The sequence below is a fragment of the Geotrypetes seraphini genome, chromosome 9 (assembly GCF_902459505.1).
Source record: "Geotrypetes seraphini chromosome 9, aGeoSer1.1, whole genome shotgun sequence".
NCBI classification, from domain to species: Eukaryota; Metazoa; Chordata; class Amphibia; order Gymnophiona; family Dermophiidae; genus Geotrypetes; species Geotrypetes seraphini.
In genome coordinates this window covers 3,840,105-3,863,813 of record NC_047092.1, presented here as the reverse complement: position 1 = coordinate 3,863,813, position 23,709 = coordinate 3,840,105, and the positions used below count along the sequence as shown (strand labels likewise).

At 47.9% G+C, this 23,709-nt stretch overlaps 1 protein-coding gene across 2 annotated transcripts in view; it reads left to right on the top strand.

Annotated features, from left to right (window-relative positions):
• ELAPOR2 (endosome-lysosome associated apoptosis and autophagy regulator family member 2) overlaps window positions 1-23,709 on the top strand; it is a 114,328-nt gene that overhangs the window by 20,726 nt on the left and 69,893 nt on the right. For both annotated transcript variants that reach the window (XM_033959371.1, XM_033959370.1), the window contains exon 2: window positions 20,653-20,773. In XM_033959371.1, coding sequence (XP_033815262.1) covers window positions 20,653-20,773 — 121 coding nt within the window. The remainder of the gene's footprint in view (window positions 1-20,652; window positions 20,774-23,709) is intronic.

Genomic DNA, 23,709 nt, shown 5'->3' with positions numbered 1-23,709 from the left:
TAAAGCTGATGAAGAGATTTTGATACCAAACTCTGTTTGTACAGAGGTGAAATCTCTTGAAGTTTTCACTTCCTTGTTTGTTGCCAGTTTCCTTCCTTGCTCTCTGTTCATGTGGGATTGCTTCTGTGACTAGGTATTATATAGAAAATAAAGAAAACCATCACGGAAATGGCGTGATGCCTTTTTTTATTGGACTAACTTAATGCATTTGAAGGTAACCCTTTCTTCCTCAGATCAGAAATAAGCAAATGTTGACGAATATCAGTATATAGAAGGGAAACATGAAAGCATTCCAGTGATAGTCTCAGGGGAAGAGGGAGGGGTGGGTGGCTGAGCGGGAAACAGACAGGTGGCAAAGCAGTTTAATGGTTAAGTTACATTACATTACATTAGGGATTTCTATTCCGCCATTACCTTGCGGTTCAAGGCGGCTTACAAAAGATTTATAAACGGGGTTAAAATGGAGGAACCGATGATTAATTAGAGTGGTAGATAGGTAATTTCGAGGCAAGGATAAATACAGTTTACAGGAATTGTGTAAATGGAGGTAACATTAGAAGCATAGTTGTTAGTGCTGGTGTAGTGAGGGTAGATTTTTGTCTATTTTGGCGTTGTTGTTAATAGTAGGTGAAGTTAGGGCTGATTTAGGAATTTCTTAAAAAGTATTGTTTTTATATCTTTTCTGAATGTCTTGTAGTCTGATGTGGTCATCAGCAGGTTGGAGATCCGGGTATCCAGTTTTGCGGCTTGAGTGGCTAGGAGGCCGTCATGAAGCTTTGATCTTTTTACTTCGTTGATCGGAGGAGGTATGAATGGGGAGTGCGCTTTTCTGTGTCTGAGTGTGGATGCTTGGTTGAGGCGGTTATTCAGGTAAGAAGGACTGTCTCCATTTAGGGATTTAAATAGCATGCAGTAGAATATGAATTGTATTCTCTCTTGGATTGGTAGCCAATGTGAGTTGATGTAAGCCTCTGTGATGTGGTCATATTTTCTCAAGGAGAAGATGAGTCTCAAGGCTGTATTTTGGATTGTTTGAAGTTGTTTGATCATAGTAGCAGGGCATGGGAGGAGAAGGATGTTGCAGTAGTTCTGCCTGGTAGGTATCAAAATATGTGGAAGAATGTTTAGCTTGGATGATTTTCAGCTTTTTCTCCACGGAGCAGTTTTTCCTGCTTTCTAAACCCCAGGACTATACTTGAACAACAACATTCAGATAAGTGACTTCTATTGAAAATTATTGAAAATATTACAAATTATACTGAAAATAAGAAGAAAAAAGGTTTTAGAAAATAAGAAGAAAAAAGAAGATAATAAAGATAAAATAGAATTTCACAGTTTGGGAGTTTTTGACCGAGGATGTGTCTGCTAGTATCAAATTCTGTTTGAAACTCGCGTGTCTATGTGGGTAGCCTATAGAGCCCCTATTGGACACTGAGGTCTTTTCTCCTTTTTGGATGGGAGGTGATTTATAGTCCTGTGCTTTTGGAGGGTGTTGTCATTTTGTGAGGTATGAAAATATCTCATCATTTTGATTTCAAAGGTCTTGCGTTCTTAGATTGTCAGAAAATGTCCTTTTAGTAGTCTCACCATAAAATCATTGGTGTGGTGGTCAGTTTCTCCAAAGTGCTGGCTGACAGCCTGGTTTTCTTTGAAAATTTTAATATGATATCTTATAAGTTGATCCTACGCTTTAGCATCTGGCCTGTTTCACCAATGTAACATCCCTCTTTGCACTTTTTGCACTGAGTGATATACACCACATTCGAAGATGAACATCTGAAGGATCCCTTATGTTGAATGGTTTCCCCATACGAGTGACTGGGATCCTTTGAGATGGGCTCGCACAGTTTGCAGCTTGTCACACTGCAAGGATGTGCACCGTTCTCTTCTTTGTGGGTTTGTGTAGGGCGTTTGCTTCTTACCTGTTTCTGTTTCCGATTAGGTGGGCTGACGGAAGGTCACTACAGGTGATTGAGGCCAGCAGCGTGCCTGATTTTAAGGCCAAATGGGATCGGCACATGGGATCTATTCACAGGGCAAAGGTAGGGGAGGGACATTAAGGTGGGCAGACTAGATGGGCCGTGGGCCCTTATCTGCCGTCTATTTCTATGTTTCTATGTCAGCACAAGTGGAGCTGAGAATATTTATTTTAGTAATTCATCTTCTTGGAGTAGTGCTGGTAGATTTCATAATTTTTCTTGGTTTTTCTAGCTCGGAATTGTATTGTATGTCCTTGTAGTGCAATAGGTTTTCTCTGGGTGTTTTAAGGGATGAGGCGATTTTAGGGTTGTGTCCTTTTTGTTTTAAGGATTCAGTTAGGGTTTTTAGGTGTTTGTCTCGGGTCAGAGCAGATACGGTGATACTGTGTGGCTCGGCTGTGTAGAATGGATTTTTTTTGTATCTGAGGAGCGGAAGCTGGAGTTGTGGAGGGAGCTGCAACTGTCTGTAGGTTTCTTGTATATAGATGTGTGTATGTAACCATTGTGGTTTCTAGAAAATTGACTTCTGTTACTGGAAAGCCAGGAAATTGCTGCATGTAAGAACACTTCCTGTTTCCAGCACTTTCCAGGGCTTTTTGCTCTTCTCACGCCAAGAGTTCCTGGGGTTGACTGAAGCATGGGGTGGAAGTCCTGTGCGGTTCTGTAGTGACTGGGAAGGGAAGAATTGCACACGTTGAGCTGGAGAGATCCTTGTCACTAGTCTTATTAAACATTCGCTGCTGAAAAATTGCACCTTGGTGAACTTTACAAAGGAAACTCTGCAATGAGAGGGCATGGGATGAAGTTAAGAGGTGAGAGGCTCCGGAGTAATCTGAGGAAATACTTTTTTACGGAAAGGATGGTAGATGCGTGGAACAGTCTCCCGGAAGAGGAGGTGGAGACAGAGACTGTGTCTGAATTCAAGAGGGCCTGGGATAGGTACGTGGGATCTCTCGGAGAGAGGAAGAGATAATGGTTACTGCGGATGGGCAGACTGGATGGGCCATTTGGCCTTTATCTGCCGTCATGTTTCTATAACAGAGACTGTGTCTGAATTCAAGAGGGCCTGGGATAGGCACGTAGGATCTCTCGGAGAGAGGAAGAGATAATGGTTACTGCGGATGGGCAGACTGGATGGGCCATTTGGCCTTTATCTGCCGTCATGTTTCTATAACAGAGACTGTGTCTGAATTCAAGAGGGCCTGGGATAGGCACGTGGGATCTCTCGGAGAGAGGAAGAGATAATGGTTACTGCGGATGGGCAGACTGGATGGGCCATTTGGCCTTTATCTGCCGTCATGTTTCTATAACAGAGACTGTGTCTGAATTCAAGAGGGCCTGGGATAGGCACGTGGGATCTATCGGAGAGAGGAAGAGATAATGGTTACTGCGGATGGGCAGACTGGATGGGCCATTTGGCCTTTATCTGCCGTCATGTTTCTATAACAGAGACTGTGTCTGAATTCAAGAGGGCCTGGGATAGGCACGTAGGATCTCTCGGAGAGAGGAAGAGATAATGGTTACTGCGGATGGGCAGACTGGATGGGCCATTTGGCCTTTATCTGCCGTCATGTTTCTATAACAGAGACTGTGTCTGAATTCAAGAGGGCCTGGGATAGGCATGTGGGATCTCTCGGAGAGAGGAAGAGATAATGGTTACTGCGGATGGGCAGACTGGATGGGCCATTTGGCCTTTATCTGCCGTCATGTTTCTATAACAGAGACTGTGTCTGAATTCAAGAGGGCCTGGGATAGGCACGTGGGATCTCTCGGAGAGAGGAAGAGATAATGGTTACTGCGGATGGGCAGACTGGATGGGCCATTTGGCCTTTATCTACCGTCATGTTTCTATTAGGCACTTGGGATCTCTTGGAGAGAGAAAGAGAGAATGGTTACTGCGGATGGGCAGACTGGATGGGCCATTTGGCCTTTATCTGCCGTCATGTTTCTATAACAGAGACTGTGTCTGAATTCAAGAGGGCCTGGGATAGGCACGTGGGATCTCTCGGAGAGAGGAAGAGATAATGGTTACTGCGGATGGGCAGACTGGATGGGCCATTTGGCCTTTATCTACTGTCATGTTTCTATTAGGCACTTGGGATCTCTTGGAGAGAGAAAGAGATAATGGTTACTGTGGATGGGCAGACTGGATGGGCCATTTGGCCTTTATCTGCCGTCATGTTTCTATAACAGAGACTGTGTCTGAATTTAAGAGGGCCTGGGATAGGCACGTGGGATCTCTCGGAGAGAGGAAGAGATAATGGTTACTGCGGATGGGCAGACTGGATGGGCCATTTGGCCTTTATCTACCGTCATGTTTCTATTAGGCACTTGGGATCTCTTGGAGAGAGAAAGAGATAATGGTTACTGTGGATGGGCAGACTGGATGGGCCATTTGGCCTTTATCTGCCGTCATGTTTCTATAACAGAGACTGTGTCTGAATTTAAGAGGGCCTGGGATAGGCACGTGGAATCTCTCGGAGAGAGGAAGAGATAATGGTTACTGCGGATGGGCAGACTGGATGGGCCATTTGGCCTTTATCTGCCGTCATGTTTCTATAACAGAGACTGTGTCTGAATTTAAGAGGGCCTGGGATAGGCACGTGGGATCTCTCGGAGAGAGGAAGAGATAATGGTTACTGCGGATGGGCAGACTGGATGGGCCATTTGGCCTTTATCTGCCGTCATGTTTCTATAACAGAGACTGTGTCTGAATTCAAGAGGGCCTGGGATAGGCACGTGGGATCTCTCGGAGAGAGGAAGAGATAATGGTTACTGCGGATGGGCAGACTGGATGGGCCATTTGGCCTTTATCTGCCGTCATGTTTCTATAACAGAGACTGTGTCTGAATTCAAGAGGGCCTGGGATAGGCACGTGGGATCTCTCGGAGAGAGGAAGAGATAATGGTTACTGCGGATGGGCAGACTGGATGGGCCATTTGGCCTTTATCTGCCGTCATGTTTCTATAACAGAGACTGTGTCTGAATTCAAGAGGGCCTGGGATAGGCACGTGGGATCTCTCGGAGAGAGGAAGAGATAATGGTTACTGCGGATGGGCAGACTGGATGGGCCATTTGGCCTTTATCTGCCGTCATGTTTCTATAACAGAGACTGTGTCTGAATTCAAGAGGGCCTGGGATAGGCACGTGGGATCTCTCGGAGAGAGGAAGAGATAATGGTTACTGCGGATGGGCAGACTGGATGGGCCATTTGGCCTTTATCTACCGTCATGTTTCTATTAGGCACTTGGGATCTCTTGGAGAGAGAAAGAGAGAATGGTTACTGCGGATGGGCAGACTGGATGGGCCATTTGGCCTTTATCTGCCGTCATGTTTCTATAACAGAGACTGTGTCTGAATTCAAGAGGGCCTGGGATAGGCACGTGGGATCTCTCGGAGAGAGGAAGAGATAATGGTTACTGCGGATGGGCAGACTGGATGGGCCATTTGGCCTTTATCTACTGTCATGTTTCTATTAGGCACTTGGGATCTCTTGGAGAGAGAAAGAGATAATGGTTACTGTGGATGGGCAGACTGGATGGGCCATTTGGCCTTTATCTGCCGTCATGTTTCTATAACAGAGACTGTGTCTGAATTCAAGAGGGCCTGGGATAGGCACGTGGGATCTCTCGGAGAGAGGAAGAGATAATGGTTACTGCGGATGGGCAGACTGGATGGGCCATTTGGCCTTTATCTGCCGTCATGTTTCTATAACAGAGACTGTGTCTGAATTCAAGAGGGCCTGGGATAGGCACGTGGGATCTCTCGGAGAGAGGAAGAGATAATGGTTACTGCGGATGGGCAGACTGGATGGGCCATTTGGCCTTTATCTGCCGTCATGTTTCTATAACAGAGACTGTGTCTGAATTCAAGAGGGCCTGGGATAGGCACGTGGGATCTCTCGGAGAGAGGAAGAGATAATGGTTACTGCGGATGGGCAGACTGGATGGGCCATTTGGCCTTTATCTGCCGTCATGTTTCTATAACAGAGACTGTGTCTGAATTCAAGAGGGCCTGGGATAGGCACGTGGGATCTCTCGGAGAGAGGAAGAGATAATGGTTACTGCGGATGGGCAGACTGGATGGGCCATTTGGCCTTTATCTACCGTCATGTTTCTATTAGGCACTTGGGATCTCTTGGAGAGAGAAAGAGAGAATGGTTACTGCGGATGGGCAGACTGGATGGGCCATTTGGCCTTTATCTGCCGTCATGTTTCTATAACAGAGACTGTGTCTGAATTCAAGAGGGCCTGGGATAGGCACGTGGGATCTCTCGGAGAGAGGAAGAGATAATGGTTACTGCGGATGGGCAGACTGGATGGGCCATTTGGCCTTTATCTACTGTCATGTTTCTATTAGGCACTTGGGATCTCTTGGAGAGAGAAAGAGATAATGGTTACTGTGGATGGGCAGACTGGATGGGCCATTTGGCCTTTATCTGCCGTCATGTTTCTATAACAGAGACTGTGTCTGAATTTAAGAGGGCCTGGGATAGGCACGTGGGATCTCTCGGAGAGAGGAAGAGATAATGGTTACTGCGGATGGGCAGACTGGATGGGCCATTTGGCCTTTATCTACCGTCATGTTTCTATTAGGCACTTGGGATCTCTTGGAGAGAGAAAGAGATAATGGTTACTGTGGATGGGCAGACTGGATGGGCCATTTGGCCTTTATCTGCCGTCATGTTTCTATAACAGAGACTGTGTCTGAATTTAAGAGGGCCTGGGATAGGCACGTGGAATCTCTCGGAGAGAGGAAGAGATAATGGTTACTGCGGATGGGCAGACTGGATGGGCCATTTGGCCTTTATCTGCCGTCATGTTTCTATAACAGAGACTGTGTCTGAATTTAAGAGGGCCTGGGATAGGCACGTGGGATCTCTCGGAGAGAGGAAGAGATAATGGTTACTGCGGATGGGCAGACTGGATGGGCCATTTGGCCTTTATCTGCCGTCATGTTTCTATAACAGAGACTGTGTCTGAATTCAAGAGGGCCTGGGATAGGCACGTGGGATCTCTCGGAGAGAGGAAGAGATAATGGTTACTGCGGATGGGCAGACTGGATGGGCCATTTGGCCTTTATCTGCCGTCATGTTTCTATAACAGAGACTGTGTCTGAATTCAAGAGGGCCTGGGATAGGCACGTGGGATCTCTCGGAGAGAGGAAGAGATAATGGTTACTGCGGATGGGCAGACTGGATGGGCCATTTGGCCTTTATCTGCCGTCATGTTTCTATAACAGAGACTGTGTCTGAATTCAAGAGGGCCTGGGATAGGCACGTGGGATCTCTCGGAGAGAGGAAGAGATAATGGTTACTGCGGATGGGCAGACTGGATGGGCCATTTGGCCTTTATCTGCCGTCATGTTTCTATAACAGAGACTGTGTCTGAATTCAAGAGGGCCTGGGATAGGCACGTGGGATCTCTCGGAGAGAGGAAGAGATAATGGTTACTGCGGATGGGCAGACTGGATGGGCCATTTGGCCTTTATCTGCCGTCATGTTTCTATAACAGAGACTGTGTCTGAATTCAAGAGGGCCTGGGATAGGCACGTGGGATCTCTCGGAGAGAGGAAGAGATAATGGTTACTGCGGATGGGCAGACTGGATGGGCCATTTGGCCTTTATCTGCCGTCATGTTTCTATAACAGAGACTGTGTCTGAATTCAAGAGGGCCTGGGATAGGTACGTGGGATCTCTCAGAGAGAGGAAGAGATAATGGTTACTGCGGATGGGCAGACTGGATGGGCCATTTGGCCTTTATCTGCCGTCATGTTTCTATAACAGAGACTGTGTCTGAATTCAAGAGGGCCTGGGATAGGTACGTGGGATCTCTCGGAGAGAGGAAGAGATAATGGTTACTGCGGATGGGCAGACTGGATGGGCCATTTGGCCTTTATCTGCCGTCATGTTTCTATAACAGAGACTGTGTCTGAATTCAAGAGGGCCTGGGATAGGCACGTGGGATCTCTCGGAGAGAGGAAGAGATAATGGTTACTGCGGATGGGCAGACTGGATGGGCCATTTGGCCTTTATCTGCCGTCATGTTTCTATAACAGAGACTGTGTCTGAATTCAAGAGGGCCTGGGATAGGCACGTGGGATCTCTCGGAGAGAGGAAGAGATAATGGTTACTGCGGATGGGCAGACTGGATGGGCCATTTGGCCTTTATCTGCCGTCATGTTTCTATAACAGAGACTGTGTCTGAATTCAAGAGGGCCTGGGATAGGCACGTGGGATCTCTCGGAGAGAGGAAGAGATAATGGTTACTGCGGATGGGCAGACTGGATGGGCCATTTGGCCTTTATCTGCCGTCATGTTTCTATAACAGAGACTGTGTCTGAATTCAAGAGGGCCTGGGATAGGCACGTGGGATCTCTCGGAGAGAGGAAGAGATAATGGTTACTGCGGATGGGCAGACTGGATGGGCCATTTGGCCTTTATCTGCCGTCATGTTTCTATAACAGAGACTGTGTCTGAATTCAAGAGGGCCTGGGATAGGCACGTGGGATCTCTCGGAGAGAGGAAGAGATAATGGTTACTGCGGATGGGCAGACTGGATGGGCCATTTGGCCTTTATCTGCCGTCATGTTTCTATAACAGAGACTGTGTCTGAATTCAAGAGGGCCTGGGATAGGTACGTGGGATCTCTCAGAGAGAGGAAGAGATAATGGTTACTGCGGATGGGCAGACTGGATGGGCCATTTGGCCTTTATCTGCCGTCATGTTTCTATAACAGAGACTGTGTCTGAATTCAAGAGGGCCTGGGATAGGTACGTGGGATCTCTCGGAGAGAGGAAGAGATAATGGTTACTGCGGATGGGCAGACTGGATGGGCCATTTGGCCTTTATCTGCCGTCATGTTTCTATAACAGAGACTGTGTCTGAATTCAAGAGGGCCTGGGATAGGCACGTGGGATCTCTCGGAGAGAGGAAGAGATAATGGTTACTGCGGATGGGCAGACTGGATGGGCCATTTGGCCTTTATCTGCCGTCATGTTTCTATAACAGAGACTGTGTCTGAATTCAAGAGGGCCTGGGATAGGCACGTGGGATCTCTCGGAGAGAGGAAGAGATAATGGTTACTGCGGATGGGCAGACTGGATGGGCCATTTGGCCTTTATCTGCCGTCATGTTTCTATAACAGAGACTGTGTCTGAATTCAAGAGGGCCTGGGATAGGTACGTGGGATCTCTCAGAGAGAGGAAGAGATAATGGTTACTGCGGATGGGCAGACTGGATGGGCCATTTGGCCTTTATCTGCCGTCATGTTTCTATAACAGAGACTGTGTCTGAATTCAAGAGGGCCTGGGATAGGTACGTGGGATCTCTCGGAGAGAGGAAGAGATAATGGTTACTGCGGATGGGCAGACAGGATGGGCCATTTGGCCTTTATCTGCCGTCATGTTTCTATAACAGAGACTGTGTCTGAATTCAAGAGGGCCTGGGATAGGCACGTGGGATCTCTCGGAGAGAGGAAGAGATAATGGTTACTGCGGATGGGCAGACTGGATGGGCCATCTGGCCTTTATCTGCCGTCATGTTTCTATAACAGAGACTGTGTCTGAATTCAAGAGGGCCTGGGATAGGTACGTGGGATCTCTCGGAGAGAGGAAGAGATAATGGTTACTGCGGATGGGCAGACTGGATGGGCCATTTGGCCTTTATCTGCCGTCATGTTTCTATAACAGAGACTGTGTCTGAATTCAAGAGGGCCTGGGATAGGTACGTGGGATCTCTCGGAGAGAGGAAGAGATAATGGTTACTGCGGATGGGCAGACTGGATGGGCCATTTGGCCTTTATCTGCCGTCATGTTTCTATAACAGAGACTGTGTCTGAATTCAAGAGGGCCTGGGATAGGCACGTGGGATCTCTCGGAGAGAGGAAGAGATAATGGTTACTTCGGATGGGCAGACTGGATGGGCCATTTGGCCTTTATCTGCCGTCATGTTTCTATAACAGAGACTGTGTCTGAATTCAAGAGGGCCTGGGATAGGCACGTGGGATCTCTCGGAGAGAGGAAGAGATAATGGTTACTGCGGATGGGCAGACTGGATGGGCCATTTGGCCTTTATCTGCCGTCATGTTTCTATAACAGAGACTGTGTCTGAATTCAAGAGGGCCTGGGATAGGCACGTGGGATCTCTCGGAGAGAGGAAGAGATAATGGTTACTGCGGATGGGCAGACTGGATGGGCCATTTGGCCTTTATCTGCCGTCATGTTTCTATAACAGAGACTGTGTCTGAATTCAAGAGGGCCTGGGATAGGCACGTGGGATCTCTCGGAGAGAGGAAGAGATAATGGTTACTGCGGATGGGCAGACTGGATGGGCCATTTGGCCTTTATCTGCCGTTATGTTTCTATAACAGAGACTGTGTCTGAATTCAAGAGGGCCTGGGATAGGCACGTGGGATCTCTCGGAGAGAGGAAGAGATAATGGTTACTGCGGATGGGCAGACTGGATGGGCCATTTGGCCTTTATCTGCCGTCATGTTTCTATAACAGAGACTGTGTCTGAATTCAAGAGGGCCTGGGATAGGTACGTGGGATCTCTCAGAGAGAGGAAGAGATAATGGTTACTGCGGATGGGCAGACTGGATGGGCCATTTGGCCTTTATCTGCCGTCATGTTTCTATAACAGAGACTGTGTCTGAATTCAAGAGGGCCTGGGATAGGTACGTGGGATCTCTCGGAGAGAGGAAGAGATAATGGTTACTGCGGATGGGCAGACTGGATGGGCCATTTGGCCTTTATCTGCCGTCATGTTTCTATAACAGAGACTGTGTCTGAATTCAAGAGGGCCTGGGATAGGCACGTGGGATCTCTCGGAGAGAGGAAGAGATAATGGTTACTGCGGATGGGCAGACTGGATGGGCCATTTGGCCTTTATCTGCCGTCATGTTTCTATAACAGAGACTGTGTCTGAATTCAAGAGGGCCTGGGATAGGCACGTGGGATCTCTCGGAGAGAGGAAGAGATAATGGTTACTGCGGATGGGCAGACTGGATGGGCCATTTGGCCTTTATCTGCCGTCATGTTTCTATAACAGAGACTGTGTCTGAATTCAAGAGGGCCTGGGATAGGCACGTGGGATCTCTCGGAGAGAGGAAGAGATAATGGTTACTGCGGATGGGCAGACTGGATGGGCCATTTGGCCTTTATCTGCCGTCATGTTTCTATAACAGAGACTGTGTCTGAATTCAAGAGGGCCTGGGATAGGCACGTGGGATCTCTCGGAGAGAGGAAGAGATAATGGTTACTGCGGATGGGCAGACTGGATGGGCCATTTGGCCTTTATCTGCCGTCATGTTTCTATAACAGAGACTGTGTCTGAATTCAAGAGGGCCTGGGATAGGCACGTGGGATCTCTCGGAGAGAGGAAGAGATAATGGTTACTGCGGATGGGCAGACTGGATGGGCCATTTGGCCTTTATCTGCCGTCATGTTTCTATAACAGAGACTGTGTCTGAATTCAAGAGGGCCTGGGATAGGCACGTGGGATCTCTCGGAGAGAGGAAGAGATAATGGTTACTGCGGATGGGCAGACTGGATGGGCCATTTGGCCTTTATCTGCCGTCATGTTTCTATAACAGAGACTGTGTCTGAATTCAAGAGGGCCTGGGATAGGTACGTGGGATCTCTCAGAGAGAGGAAGAGATAATGGTTACTGCGGATGGGCAGACTGGATGGGCCATTTGGCCTTTATCTGCCGTCATGTTTCTATAACAGAGACTGTGTCTGAATTCAAGAGGGCCTGGGATAGGTACGTGGGATCTCTCGGAGAGAGGAAGAGATAATGGTTACTGCGGATGGGCAGACTGGATGGGCCATTTGGCCTTTATCTGCCGTCATGTTTCTATAACAGAGACTGTGTCTGAATTCAAGAGGGCCTGGGATAGGCACGTGGGATCTCTCGGAGAGAGGAAGAGATAATGGTTACTGCGGATGGGCAGACTGGATGGGCCATTTGGCCTTTATCTGCCGTCATGTTTCTATAACAGAGACTGTGTCTGAATTCAAGAGGGCCTGGGATAGGTACGTGGGATCTCTCAGAGAGAGGAAGAGATAATGGTTACTGCGGATGGGCAGACTGGATGGGCCATTTGGCCTTTATCTGCCGTCATGTTTCTATAACAGAGACTGTGTCTGAATTCAAGAGGGCCTGGGATAGGCACGTGGGATCTCTCGGAGAGAGGAAGAGATAATGGTTACTGCGGATGGGCAGACTGGATGGGCCATTTGGCCTTTATCTGCCGTCATGTTTCTATAACAGAGACTGTGTCTGAATTCAAGAGGGCCTGGGATAGGCACGTGGGATCTCTCGGAGAGAGGAAGAGATAATGGTTACTGCGGATGGGCAGACTGGATGGGCCATTTGGCCTTTATCTGCCGTCATGTTTCTATAACAGAGACTGTGTCTGAATTCAAGAGGGCCTGGGATAGGTACGTGGGATCTCTCGGAGAGAGGAAGAGATAATGGTTACTGCGGATGGGCAGACTGGATGGGCCATTTGGCCTTTATCTGCCGTCATGTTTCTATAACAGAGACTGTGTCTGAATTCAAGAGGGCCTGGGATAGGCACGTGGGATCTCTCGGAGAGAGGAAGAGATAATGGTTACTGCGGATGGGCAGACTGGATGGGCCATTTGGCCTTTATCTGCCGTCATGTTTCTATAACAGAGACTGTGTCTGAATTCAAGAGGGCCTGGGATAGGTACGTGGGATCTCTCAGAGAGAGGAAGAGATAATGGTTACTGCGGATGGGCAGACTGGATGGGCCATTTGGCCTTTATCTGCCGTCATGTTTCTATAACAGAGACTGTGTCTGAATTCAAGAGGGCCTGGGATAGGTACGTGGGATCTCTCGGAGAGAGGAAGAGATAATGGTTACTGCGGATGGGCAGACTGGATGGGCCATTTGGCCTTTATCTGCCGTCATGTTTCTATAACAGAGACTGTGTCTGAATTCAAGAGGGCCTGGGATAGGCACGTGGGATCTCTCGGAGAGAGGAAGAGATAATGGTTACTGCGGATGGGCAGACTGGATGGGCCATTTGGCCTTTATCTGCCGTCATGTTTCTATAACAGAGACTGTGTCTGAATTCAAGAGGGCCTGGGATAGGCACGTGGGATCTCTCGGAGAGAGGAAGAGATAATGGTTACTGCGGATGGGCAGACTGGATGGGCCATTTGGCCTTTATCTGCCGTCATGTTTCTATAACAGAGACTGTGTCTGAATTCAAGAGGGCCTGGGATAGGCACGTGGGATCTCTCGGAGAGAGGAAGAGATAATGGTTACTGCGGATGGGCAGACTGGATGGGCCATTTGGCCTTTATCTGCCGTCATGTTTCTATAACAGAGACTGTGTCTGAATTCAAGAGGGCCTGGGATAGGTACGTGGGATCTCTCGGAGAGAGGAAGAGATAATGGTTACTGCGGATGGGCAGACTGGATGGGCCATTTGGCCTTTATCTGCCGTCATGTTTCTATAACAGAGACTGTGTCTGAATTCAAGAGGGCCTGGGATAGGCACGTGGGATCTCTCGGAGAGAGGAAGAGATAATGGTTACTGCGGATGGGCAGACTGGATGGGCCATTTGGCCTTTATCTGCCGTCATGTTTCTATAACAGAGACTGTGTCTGAATTCAAGAGGGCCTGGGATAGGCACGTGGGATCTCTCGGAGAGAGGAAGAGATAATGGTTACTGCGGATGGGCAGACTGGATGGGCCATTTGGCCTTTATCTGCCGTCATGTTTCTATAACAGAGACTGTGTCTGAATTCAAGAGGGCCTGGGATAGGCACGTGGGATCTCTCGGAGAGAGGAAGAGATAATGGTTACTGCGGATGGGCAGACTGGATGGGCCATTTGGCCTTTATCTGCCGTCATGTTTCTATAACAGAGACTGTGTCTGAATTCAAGAGGGCCTGGGATAGGCACGTGGGATCTCTCGGAGAGAGGAAGAGATAATGGTTACTGCGGATGGGCAGACTGGATGGGCCATTTGGCCTTTATCTGCTGTCATGTTTCTATAACAGAGACTGTGTCTGAATTCAAGAGGGCCTGGGATAGGCACGTGGGATCTCTCGGAGAGAGGAAGAGATAATGGTTACTGCGGATGGGCAGACTGGATGGGCCATTTGGCCTTTATCTGCCGTCATGTTTCTATAACAGAGACTGTGTCTGAATTCAAGAGGGCCTGGGATAGGTACGTGGGATCTCTCAGAGAGAGGAAGAGATAATGGTTACTGCGGATGGGCAGACTGGATGGGCCATTTGGCCTTTATCTGCCGTCATGTTTCTATAACAGAGACTGTGTCTGAATTCAAGAGGGCCTGGGATAGGTACGTGGGATCTCTCGGAGAGAGGAAGAGATAATGGTTACTGCGGATGGGCAGACTGGATGGGCCATTTGGCCTTTATCTGCCGTCATGTTTCTATAACAGAGACTGTGTCTGAATTCAAGAGGGCCTGGGATAGGCACGTGGGATCTCTCGGAGAGAGGAAGAGATAATGGTTACTGCGGATGGGCAGACTGGATGGGCCATTTGGCCTTTATCTGCCGTCATGTTTCTATAACAGAGACTGTGTCTGAATTCAAGAGGGCCTGGGATAGGTACGTGGGATCTCTCAGAGAGAGGAAGAGATAATGGTTACTGCGGATGGGCAGACTGGATGGGCCATTTGGCCTTTATCTGCCGTCATGTTTCTATAACAGAGACTGTGTCTGAATTCAAGAGGGCCTGGGATAGGTACGTGGGATCTCTCAGAGAGAGGAAGAGATAATGGTTACTGCGGATGGGCAGACTGGATGGGCCATTTGGCCTTTATCTGCCGTCATGTTTCTATAACAGAGACTGTGTCTGAATTCAAGAGGGCCTGGGATAGGCATGTGGGATCTCTCGGAGAGAGGAAGAGATAATGGTTACTGCGGATGGGCAGACTGGATGGGCCATTTGGCCTTTATCTGCCGTCATGTTTCTATAACAGAGACTGTGTCTGAATTCAAGAGGGCCTGGGATAGGCACGTGGGATCTCTCGGAGAGAGGAAGAGATAATGGTTACTGCGGATGGGCAGACTGGATGGGCCATTTGGCCTTTATCTGCCGTCATGTTTCTATAACAGAGACTGTGTCTGAATTCAAGAGGGCCTGGGATAGGCACGTGGGATCTCTCGGAGAGAGGAAGAGATAATGGTTACTGCGGATGGGCAGACTGGATGGGCCATTTGGCCTTTATCTGCCGTCATGTTTCTATAACAGAGACTGTGTCTGAATTCAAGAGGGCCTGGGATAGGTACGTGGGATCTCTCGGAGAGAGGAAGAGATAATGGTTACTGCGGATGGGCAGACTGGATGGGCCATTTGGCCTTTATCTGCCGTCATGTTTCTATAACAGAGACTGTGTCTGAATTCAAGAGGGCCTGGGATAGGTACGTGGGATCTCTCGGAGAGAGGAAGAGATAATGGTTACTGCGGATGGGCAGACTGGATGGGCCATTTGGCCTTTATCTGCCGTCATGTTTCTATAACAGAGACTGTGTCTGAATTCAAGAGGGCCTGGGATAGGCACGTGGGATCTCTCGGAGAGAGGAAGAGATAATGGTTACTGCGGATGGGCAGACTGGATGGGCCATTTGGCCTTTATCTGCCGTCATGTTTCTATAACAGAGACTGTGTCTGAATTCAAGAGGGCCTGGGATAGGCACGTGGGATCTCTCGGAGAGAGGAAGAGATAATGGTTACTGCGGATGGGCAGACTGGATGGGCCATTTGGCCTTTATCTGCCGTCATGTTTCTATAACAGAGACTGTGTCTGAATTCAAGAGGGCCTGGGATAGGCACGTGGGATCTCTCGGAGAGAGGAAGAGATAATGGTTACTGCGGATGGGCAGACTGGATGGGCCATTTGGCCTTTATCTGCCGTCATGTTTCTATAACAGAGACTGTGTCTGAATTCAAGAGGGCCTGGGATAGGTACGTGGGATCTCTCAGAGAGAGGAAGAGATAATGGTTACTGCGGATGGGCAGACTGGATGGGCCATTTGGCCTTTATCTGCCGTCATGTTTCTATAACAGAGACTGTGTCTGAATTCAAGAGGGCCTGGGATAGGTACGTGGGATCTCTCGGAGAGAGGAAGAGATAATGGTTACTGCGGATGGGCAGACTGGATGGGCCATTTGGCCTTTATCTGCCGTCATGTTTCTATAACAGAGACTGTGTCTGAATTCAAGAGGGCCTGGGATAGGCACGTGGGATCTCTCGGAGAGAGGAAGAGATAATGGTTACTGCGGATGGGCAGACTGGATGGGCCATTTGGCCTTTATCTGCCGTCATGTTTCTATAACAGAGACTGTGTCTGAATTCAAGAGGGCCTGGGATAGGCACGTGGGATCTCTCGGAGAGAGGAAGAGATAATGGTTACTGCGGATGGGCAGACTGGATGGGCCATTTGGCCTTTATCTGCCGTCATGTTTCTATAACAGAGACTGTGTCTGAATTCAAGAGGGCCTGGGATAGGCACGTGGGATCTCTCGGAGAGAGGAAGAGATAATGGTTACTGCGGATGGGCAGACTGGATGGGCCATTTGGCCTTTATCTGCCGTCATGTTTCTATAACAGAGACTGTGTCTGAATTCAAGAGGGCCTGGGATAGGCACGTGGGATCTCTCGGAAAGAGGAAGAGATAATGGTTACTGCGGATGGGCAGACTGGATGGGCCATTTGGCCTTTATCTGCCGTCATGTTTCTATAACAGAGACTGTGTCTGAATTCAAGAGGGACTGGGATAGGCACGTGGGATCTCTCGGAGAGAGGAAGAGATAATGGTTACTGCGGATGGGCAGACTGGATGGGCCATTTGGCCTTTATCTGCCGTCATGTTTCTATAACAGAGACTGTGTCTGAATTCAAGAGGGCCTGGGATAGGTACGTGGGATCTCTCAGAGAGAGGAAGAGATAATGGTTACTGCGGATGGGCAGACTGGATGGGCCATTTGGCCTTTATCTGCCGTCATGTTTCTATAACAGAGACTGTGTCTGAATTCAAGAGGGCCTGGGATAGGTACGTGGGATCTCTCGGAGAGAGGAAGAGATAATGGTTACTGCGGATGGGCAGACTGGATGGGCCATTTGGCCTTTATCTGCCGTCATGTTTCTATAACAGAGACTGTGTCTGAATTCAAGAGGGCCTGGGATAGGCACGTGGGATCTCTCGGAGAGAGGAAGAGATAATGGTTACTGCGGATGGGCAGACTGGATGGGCCATTTGGCCTTTATCTGCCGTCATGTTTCTATAACAGAGACTGTGTCTGAATTCAAGAGGGCCTGGGATAGGCACGTGGGATCTCTCGGAGAGAGGAAGAGATAATGGTTACTGCGGATGGGCAGACTGGATGGGCCATTTGGCCTTTATCTGCCGTCATGTTTCTATAACAGAGACTGTGTCTGAATTCAAGAGGGCCTGGGATAGGCACGTGGGATCTCTCGGAGAGAGGAAGAGATAATGGTTACTGCGGATGGGCAGACTGGATGGGCCATTTGGCCTTTATCTGCCGTCATGTTTCTATAACAGAGACTGTGTCTGAATTCAAGAGGGCCTGGGATAGGCACGTGGGATCTCTCGGAAAGAGGAAGAGATAATGGTTACTGCGGATGGGCAGACTGGATGGGCCATTTGGCCTTTATCTGCCGTCATGTTTCTATAACAGAGACTGTGTCTGAATTCAAGAGGGCCTGGGATAGGCACGTGGGATCTCTCGGAGAGAGGAAGAGATAATGGTTACTGCGGATGGGCAGACTGGATGGGCCATTTGGCCTTTATCTGCTGTCATGTTTCTATAACAGAGACTGTGTCTGAATTCAAGAGGGCCTGGGATAGGTACGTGGGATCTCTCGGAGAGAGGAAGAGATAATGGTTACTGCGGATGGGCAGACTGGATGGGCCATTTGGCCTTTATCTACCGTCATGTTTCTATTAGGCACTTGGGATCTCTTGGAGAGAGAAAGAGATAATGGTTACTGTGGATGGGCAGACTGGATGGGCCATTTGGCCTTTATCTACTGTCATGTTTCTATTAGGCACGTGGGATCTCTCGGAGAGAGAAAGAGATAATGGTTACTGTGGATGGGCAGACTGGATGGGCCATTTGGCCTTTATCCGCCATCATGTTTCTATGATTGCAGTGCCAGAAGTTGGATTAACACAGGCTGCCCTTTTTTTCCGCTTGCATTCCTGCTCTCTCCGTGTGCGCTGCGTGGAGAGTAGCTCTGTCCCACTGTCCCACCCGCTCTCCTGCTGCTAGCGTGCCTTTCACGTGCCGTCTTTCCTCAAGGTTGTGTATTGAGCTTTGCATCACATGGACGGTCGTCACACTCTCTGTAATCTCCCAAGTAGAGCCCATAAATAGAATCAACTCTGCTGTTTTTAGAGTGTTTGCTTGTCTTACCTTATGACCGAGGATATGTTTTTGGGCTTGTTTTGGTGACTCAGCTCATTCCGAAAAGCTTTGTTTAGGGTGTGAGAACTGTGGCATTAACTATACATTGGAATCTTATGTGGCCCAACTAGACTTTTATTATTCATCGAACTGTTGTTTTAAAATGGGAACGTTATCACATATTTCAAAGATGTTCAGGTCAGTTAGTGCAAGAGACAGGTGGACTCTGTGGTTAGAAAGGGTTTTTTTACTCTCTGGAAGCTTCGGTCCATTAGAGCAGTGGTTCCCAACCCTGTCCTGGAGGAACACCAGGCCAATCGGGTTTTCAGGCTAGCCCTAATGAATATGCATGAAGCAAATTTGCATGCCTATCACTTCCATCATATGCAAATCTCTCTCATGCATATTCATTAGGGCTAGCCTGAAAACCCGATTGGCCTGGTGCTCCTCCAGGACAGGGTTGGGAATCACTGCATTAGAGCATATTTTGATGTCTCATCATTTAGAATTTTGGTACAATCCCTTGTACTGAGCCAACGCGACTACCGTAATATCGCCTATCTGGCAATTTCCCAGAAGAACTTGCAGCGATTACAACGGGTGCAAAATGCGGCGGTCAGGCTGATTTTTGGGTTGAAGAAGTTCGATCATGGAACTCCTTCCTACCGACTCCTGCATTGGCTGCCGATGGAGGCACGTGTGAAGTTTAAGTTTGGATGTTTAGCCCCTAAATATATAACTGACCTTTTCTCTTTCTCAACCAACAGACATAAGAGAAGCTCACACTTGAATTTTGTTAGAGGATGTAAATTTAAAAGACATCGTCAACATTTTTTCTCACATCAAGCAGCATTATGGGGTAAAGATCTGAAACAATTGCTTATGCTTACTACTTTTGGGGAATTTAGGAATCGCCTAAAAACACATCTGTTCCTAATCTAATCTAATCTAAACCTTAAGTTTATATACCGCATCATCTCCATGAGAATGGAGCTCGACACGGTTTACAAGAACTTAAAATAGTGGGTAGAGAAGAAGAAAAAGGATGACATGAACTTATGTGTAGAAGGGGGGAGAGAAAGGGGGGGAAGGATAGAGCTACAATTTGCTGAAAAGCCAGGTTTTCAGTTGTTTGCGGAATAACTGAAGGGAGCTCAGGTTCCGCAGCGGGGTGGTGAGGTCGTTCCAAAGACCTGTGATTTTGAAGAGAAGGGATTTTCCCAGTTTGCCTGAATAGTGGATGCCGCGTGGAGAGGGGAAGGCTAGTTTAAGCCTTTGGGCAGTTCTGGAGGAGTCGGGACTGGAGGAGTTGAAAGACAGTGGGATAAGAGGAGGCAGGATTCCGTGAATGATCTTGAAAGCCAGGCAGGAACATTTGAAATGGATTCTGGAGATTATTGGGAGCCAGTGAAGTTTGGCAAGGAGTGGGGAGGCATGGTCAGACTTGCGTTTTGAGAAGATCAGTTTGGCTGCAGTATTCTGGATTAGCTGGAGTCTTAGAATACTTTTTTTGATAGATTTAAGTAGATGGCGTTGCAGTAATCTAGTTTCCTGAAGTACTTAAGTAGCTGATTTGTACAATCTTATTCCACAATAACTGATCTCTAGAGCTGTTAGTCACTAGCTTTTAACTTTGTTAGTTCTACTCAATTTGTAGCATTTTAATCATTGTAAACCGCAGAGAACTTCATGGTCCTGCAGTATATAAATTGTTATATTATTATATTAGTACTTCGTACTTCAACTGCCAAATGTCTGTTTAGTTTGTAAGCTCTTTGAGTAGGGACTGTCTTCTTCTTTTTTGTGACTCTGTACAGCGCTGCGTGTATCTGGTAGCGCTATAGAAATCATTCATAGTAGTAGTAGTAGTCTTTGGGAAGCAGAGCTGAGATTGTGATGTCATAATGCCTCATTCCACCAATAAGAGCCAACCTCATCAGTGATGTCACAATGGCTTGATTGTCCTGTTCAACCCAGCCAGCAGATTAACCCTTCCCCTTAACTGTATCCATGACATCTTGTTTGTCTGTCTTGTCTGTTTAGATTGTAAGCTCTTTGGAGCAGGCACTGTCTTTTTCTTTGTGCCATCTCAATGTTGAGTTTTCAGCAGTGGGTCTCGTAGAAGCCATCTCTCTAGTGAGTGAGCTCCTTCATTTGTACCCGGGGAGTGCTAATGACTGACTAAGTGTTTTGAAGTAGCAGGCACTGAAGGTTTTGCCTCTGTTTTTCAGGCTGATTATCACTTTGAATACACAGAATGCGACAGCTCGGGCTCCCGGTGGAGGGTGGCCATTCCAAACTCCGAACAGGCCTGCAGCGGAATGCCCGACCCTGTAAAAGGCAAAGAATGCAGTGAGTTCATCTTCATATAGATAGTGTATGATTTGCAGCTCGATGCTTTCTGCTGAATTTCTTCCAAAGGACAAGAAATAAATACCTATAAAATCAGTTTGGTGCTCATTTTCAAAGCAGATGGCTTAAAAAAGTGTCCCTCCTCTAAAAACATTCAAATCCCAATTTTGGGAAGTTAAATTTATCCTGAAACAAATGGGTTAATCAAATTTATTATCTGTGAAATAAGAAATTTAAGCTGTATAATATTTTTATCACATACAATTGAACTCTTCTTTGGAGTCGGAGTCGGCACATTTCACCGACTCTGACTCCACAGCCCAAAAGCTGCTTCCGACTCCGATTCCACAGCCCTGGGTTGCTGCTGCCCCCCTCCCTCTCTGAAAGTGAAACTGGAAAGGAAAATCGGGCTGTCAGAAAAGGGTCAGAGGAGTAGCCTTGTGGCTGATGCAGTGGACTGTTAACCAATGGACATAGGTAGGGTTACTAGACGCTCCTTTTGAGGACATGTCGGGGGATCCCAACGGCTTTTCCAAACCCGTGGCACGTGTGGACTTCCTCTCTGCCCGATAGTGGGGGAGGGCTAGGGCTGGAGTGGGAGGTGGGATTAAGGCATTACAGTGCGGGGATGGACGGAACTGGGCGGATCTAGGGGGTCTGGATTTCCCAACTGGAAAATCTGACAACCCTAGACATAGGCGTTATCCATTAAACCCGTGAGAGACAATCTCTGCCGGGCAGAGCTTACAATCAAATCCAAAAAAGACAAACGGAATAAGGAAGGGACATGAAAATGCTAAGTTAAAGCACCGTTTGTAGAAAATGGGCCCTAATGGTTTGTTTTGAGTGAATGCATCAGGTCAGAGGGTTTTCCCATCCCTCTGTCAATTCATGGATTAGAGTAGGAGCTTAGCTCTCATTTTAAGAGAACCAGGAGAAAGAAGCTCCACTCTGGAGCTGGACTACATAGAAGGTGCAGTAGTCTAGGTTATTCCTTGTAGGATTTGGAAGGGGACAGGTTGCTCAGAAACTGTTACCCCAACGAGTGAGTGTCCAAACTTTTGGCTTCTCTGGGCCTCATTGGCCGATAAAAATGTTTCTGGGGCAGCACAAACGCTGTAGCAAGACAGAGGAGGGAGCTGGCAAGACGGTAAACACCCGGGAGCAGCAGAGGAAAACACTGCATCGCCCTCGACCGGGGCTGCAGGTTGGACACCCCTGGTATATACAGTGGCGTAGCGAGACTGAGAGGTGCTCCTCTTCCACCCCCACCTGCTCCTTCATCGACTCCTCCTGCCGCACCTGCTCCTTCCCTTCCTTCATACCTCTAACATTCCCGGCGTGAGCAGGAGCCCCAGCCTGCTGCTCTCGCCAGCGTCGGCTCTTCCTCCGATGCCACTCTCTAGGCGCATGTCCAGGAAGTGACATCAGAGGAAGATCCGACACTGGCGCGACCAGCAGGCTCACGCCGGGAACGTTAGAGAGGCACAGGGGAAGGAAAGGGGCCTGTGTGTGCGGTAGTGGGGCGGAGAGAAGGATGAGTGCCGGCACCCCCACCAACACGGCGCCCAGGGCAGACTGCGCCCCTGCAAAATTATAATACAAGTAACAACACTTGCTTCAGAAATACATTGCCAAGAAATCAAGTTAACTAAGAGCGAAACCGTCTTCCTTAGACCACGTTTCAAAAGAGGAGAAATAGATGAAGAGAATCAGGCAAAGGCTATTATTTGACTGTCATTCCATTCCTGGTGAGATCCTAAAAGGATCTCAGCTGATGTGGCAAAAAAATTTTGATTTCTTCCCTAGCTACCGCACCACACATTTGCATGGATAGGTTAATCAGAAAGAGCCCCCCAACTTTTAATGCAAGAAATTCTTTTCTCCTATCCTGTCTCACTTTTGCAACATCAGGGTCTGTCTAAAATTTTGACCACAGAAGAGTTTCTGAGCGTTACGAAAGGGATTGAAGTCTCGCTCAAATACAAAGGGAATAAGGAGGCTCGCTCCTTCTACCCCAATTGTGAGTGAAGTCTCCAGGATATTTGAATTGCCTTCTTTCTCCACTGGATTATTTCACTGAAATTTTGTCTGCGCCTCTTCAGGCTATTCCTCCTATTCATAAAATACATTATTTACCTCCATGAAAGGTTAATGAAGGGCAGGATTTGAGTGATGATTTAGCTCGACGTCAAGAGCAAGTCCAAGAACATGTTAATCCCCCCCTTCTTATGCCACTGAGAAGACAGAAGGGATCTCGCAGACACAGAAAGAGGAGTCCAGAGCTTTAAAGTGGTTGTTTAATTCTGTACAGTCACAGGTTATCATATTTATATTCGGAATAGCATCCTTTTGCATTAACTTGTATGAACTGTTTAGTTCTTAAGCGGTATAGAAACATTTTAAATAAATAAATAAATTTAAGTTCCGTAAAAGACTGGCAGCACCTCACATCTGCCTCCGAGTTATTTTTGGGAGACGACCTCTGTCAATACCTTCTAGAGAGCCTGTTCCATAGGAGAGGAAGGGATGTCATGATGGATGTGCAAGGTGTGGAGAGGACTGAGAAGCATGAAATATTCAGCGGGGGGCCCTGGACCATTCTGAGACCCAGACACTTCTCGCCCTTACAAGTATTTACTTATATTCCGCATATCCTACAATTCTATGCGTATTACAAATTATTCAGGTACTCAAGCATTTGTCCCTATCTGTCCCTGGGGCACAGGGGGATTAAGTGACTTGCCCAGGGTCAGAAGGAGCAGTGCTGGGGCTTTAGCTCTAGCCATTCCTGTGGACGGGGGCATTTGGGCCTCTGCCTAGCTTCCTTTCTGAATTACTTGGTGACGGAGAGGGTTAAAGGCTCTGGTGGGAAACAAAGTGCTTTACTCAGACAGCCACTGCCAGGCTTCTTGTCCTCTCCAGCTGCGGCCAGC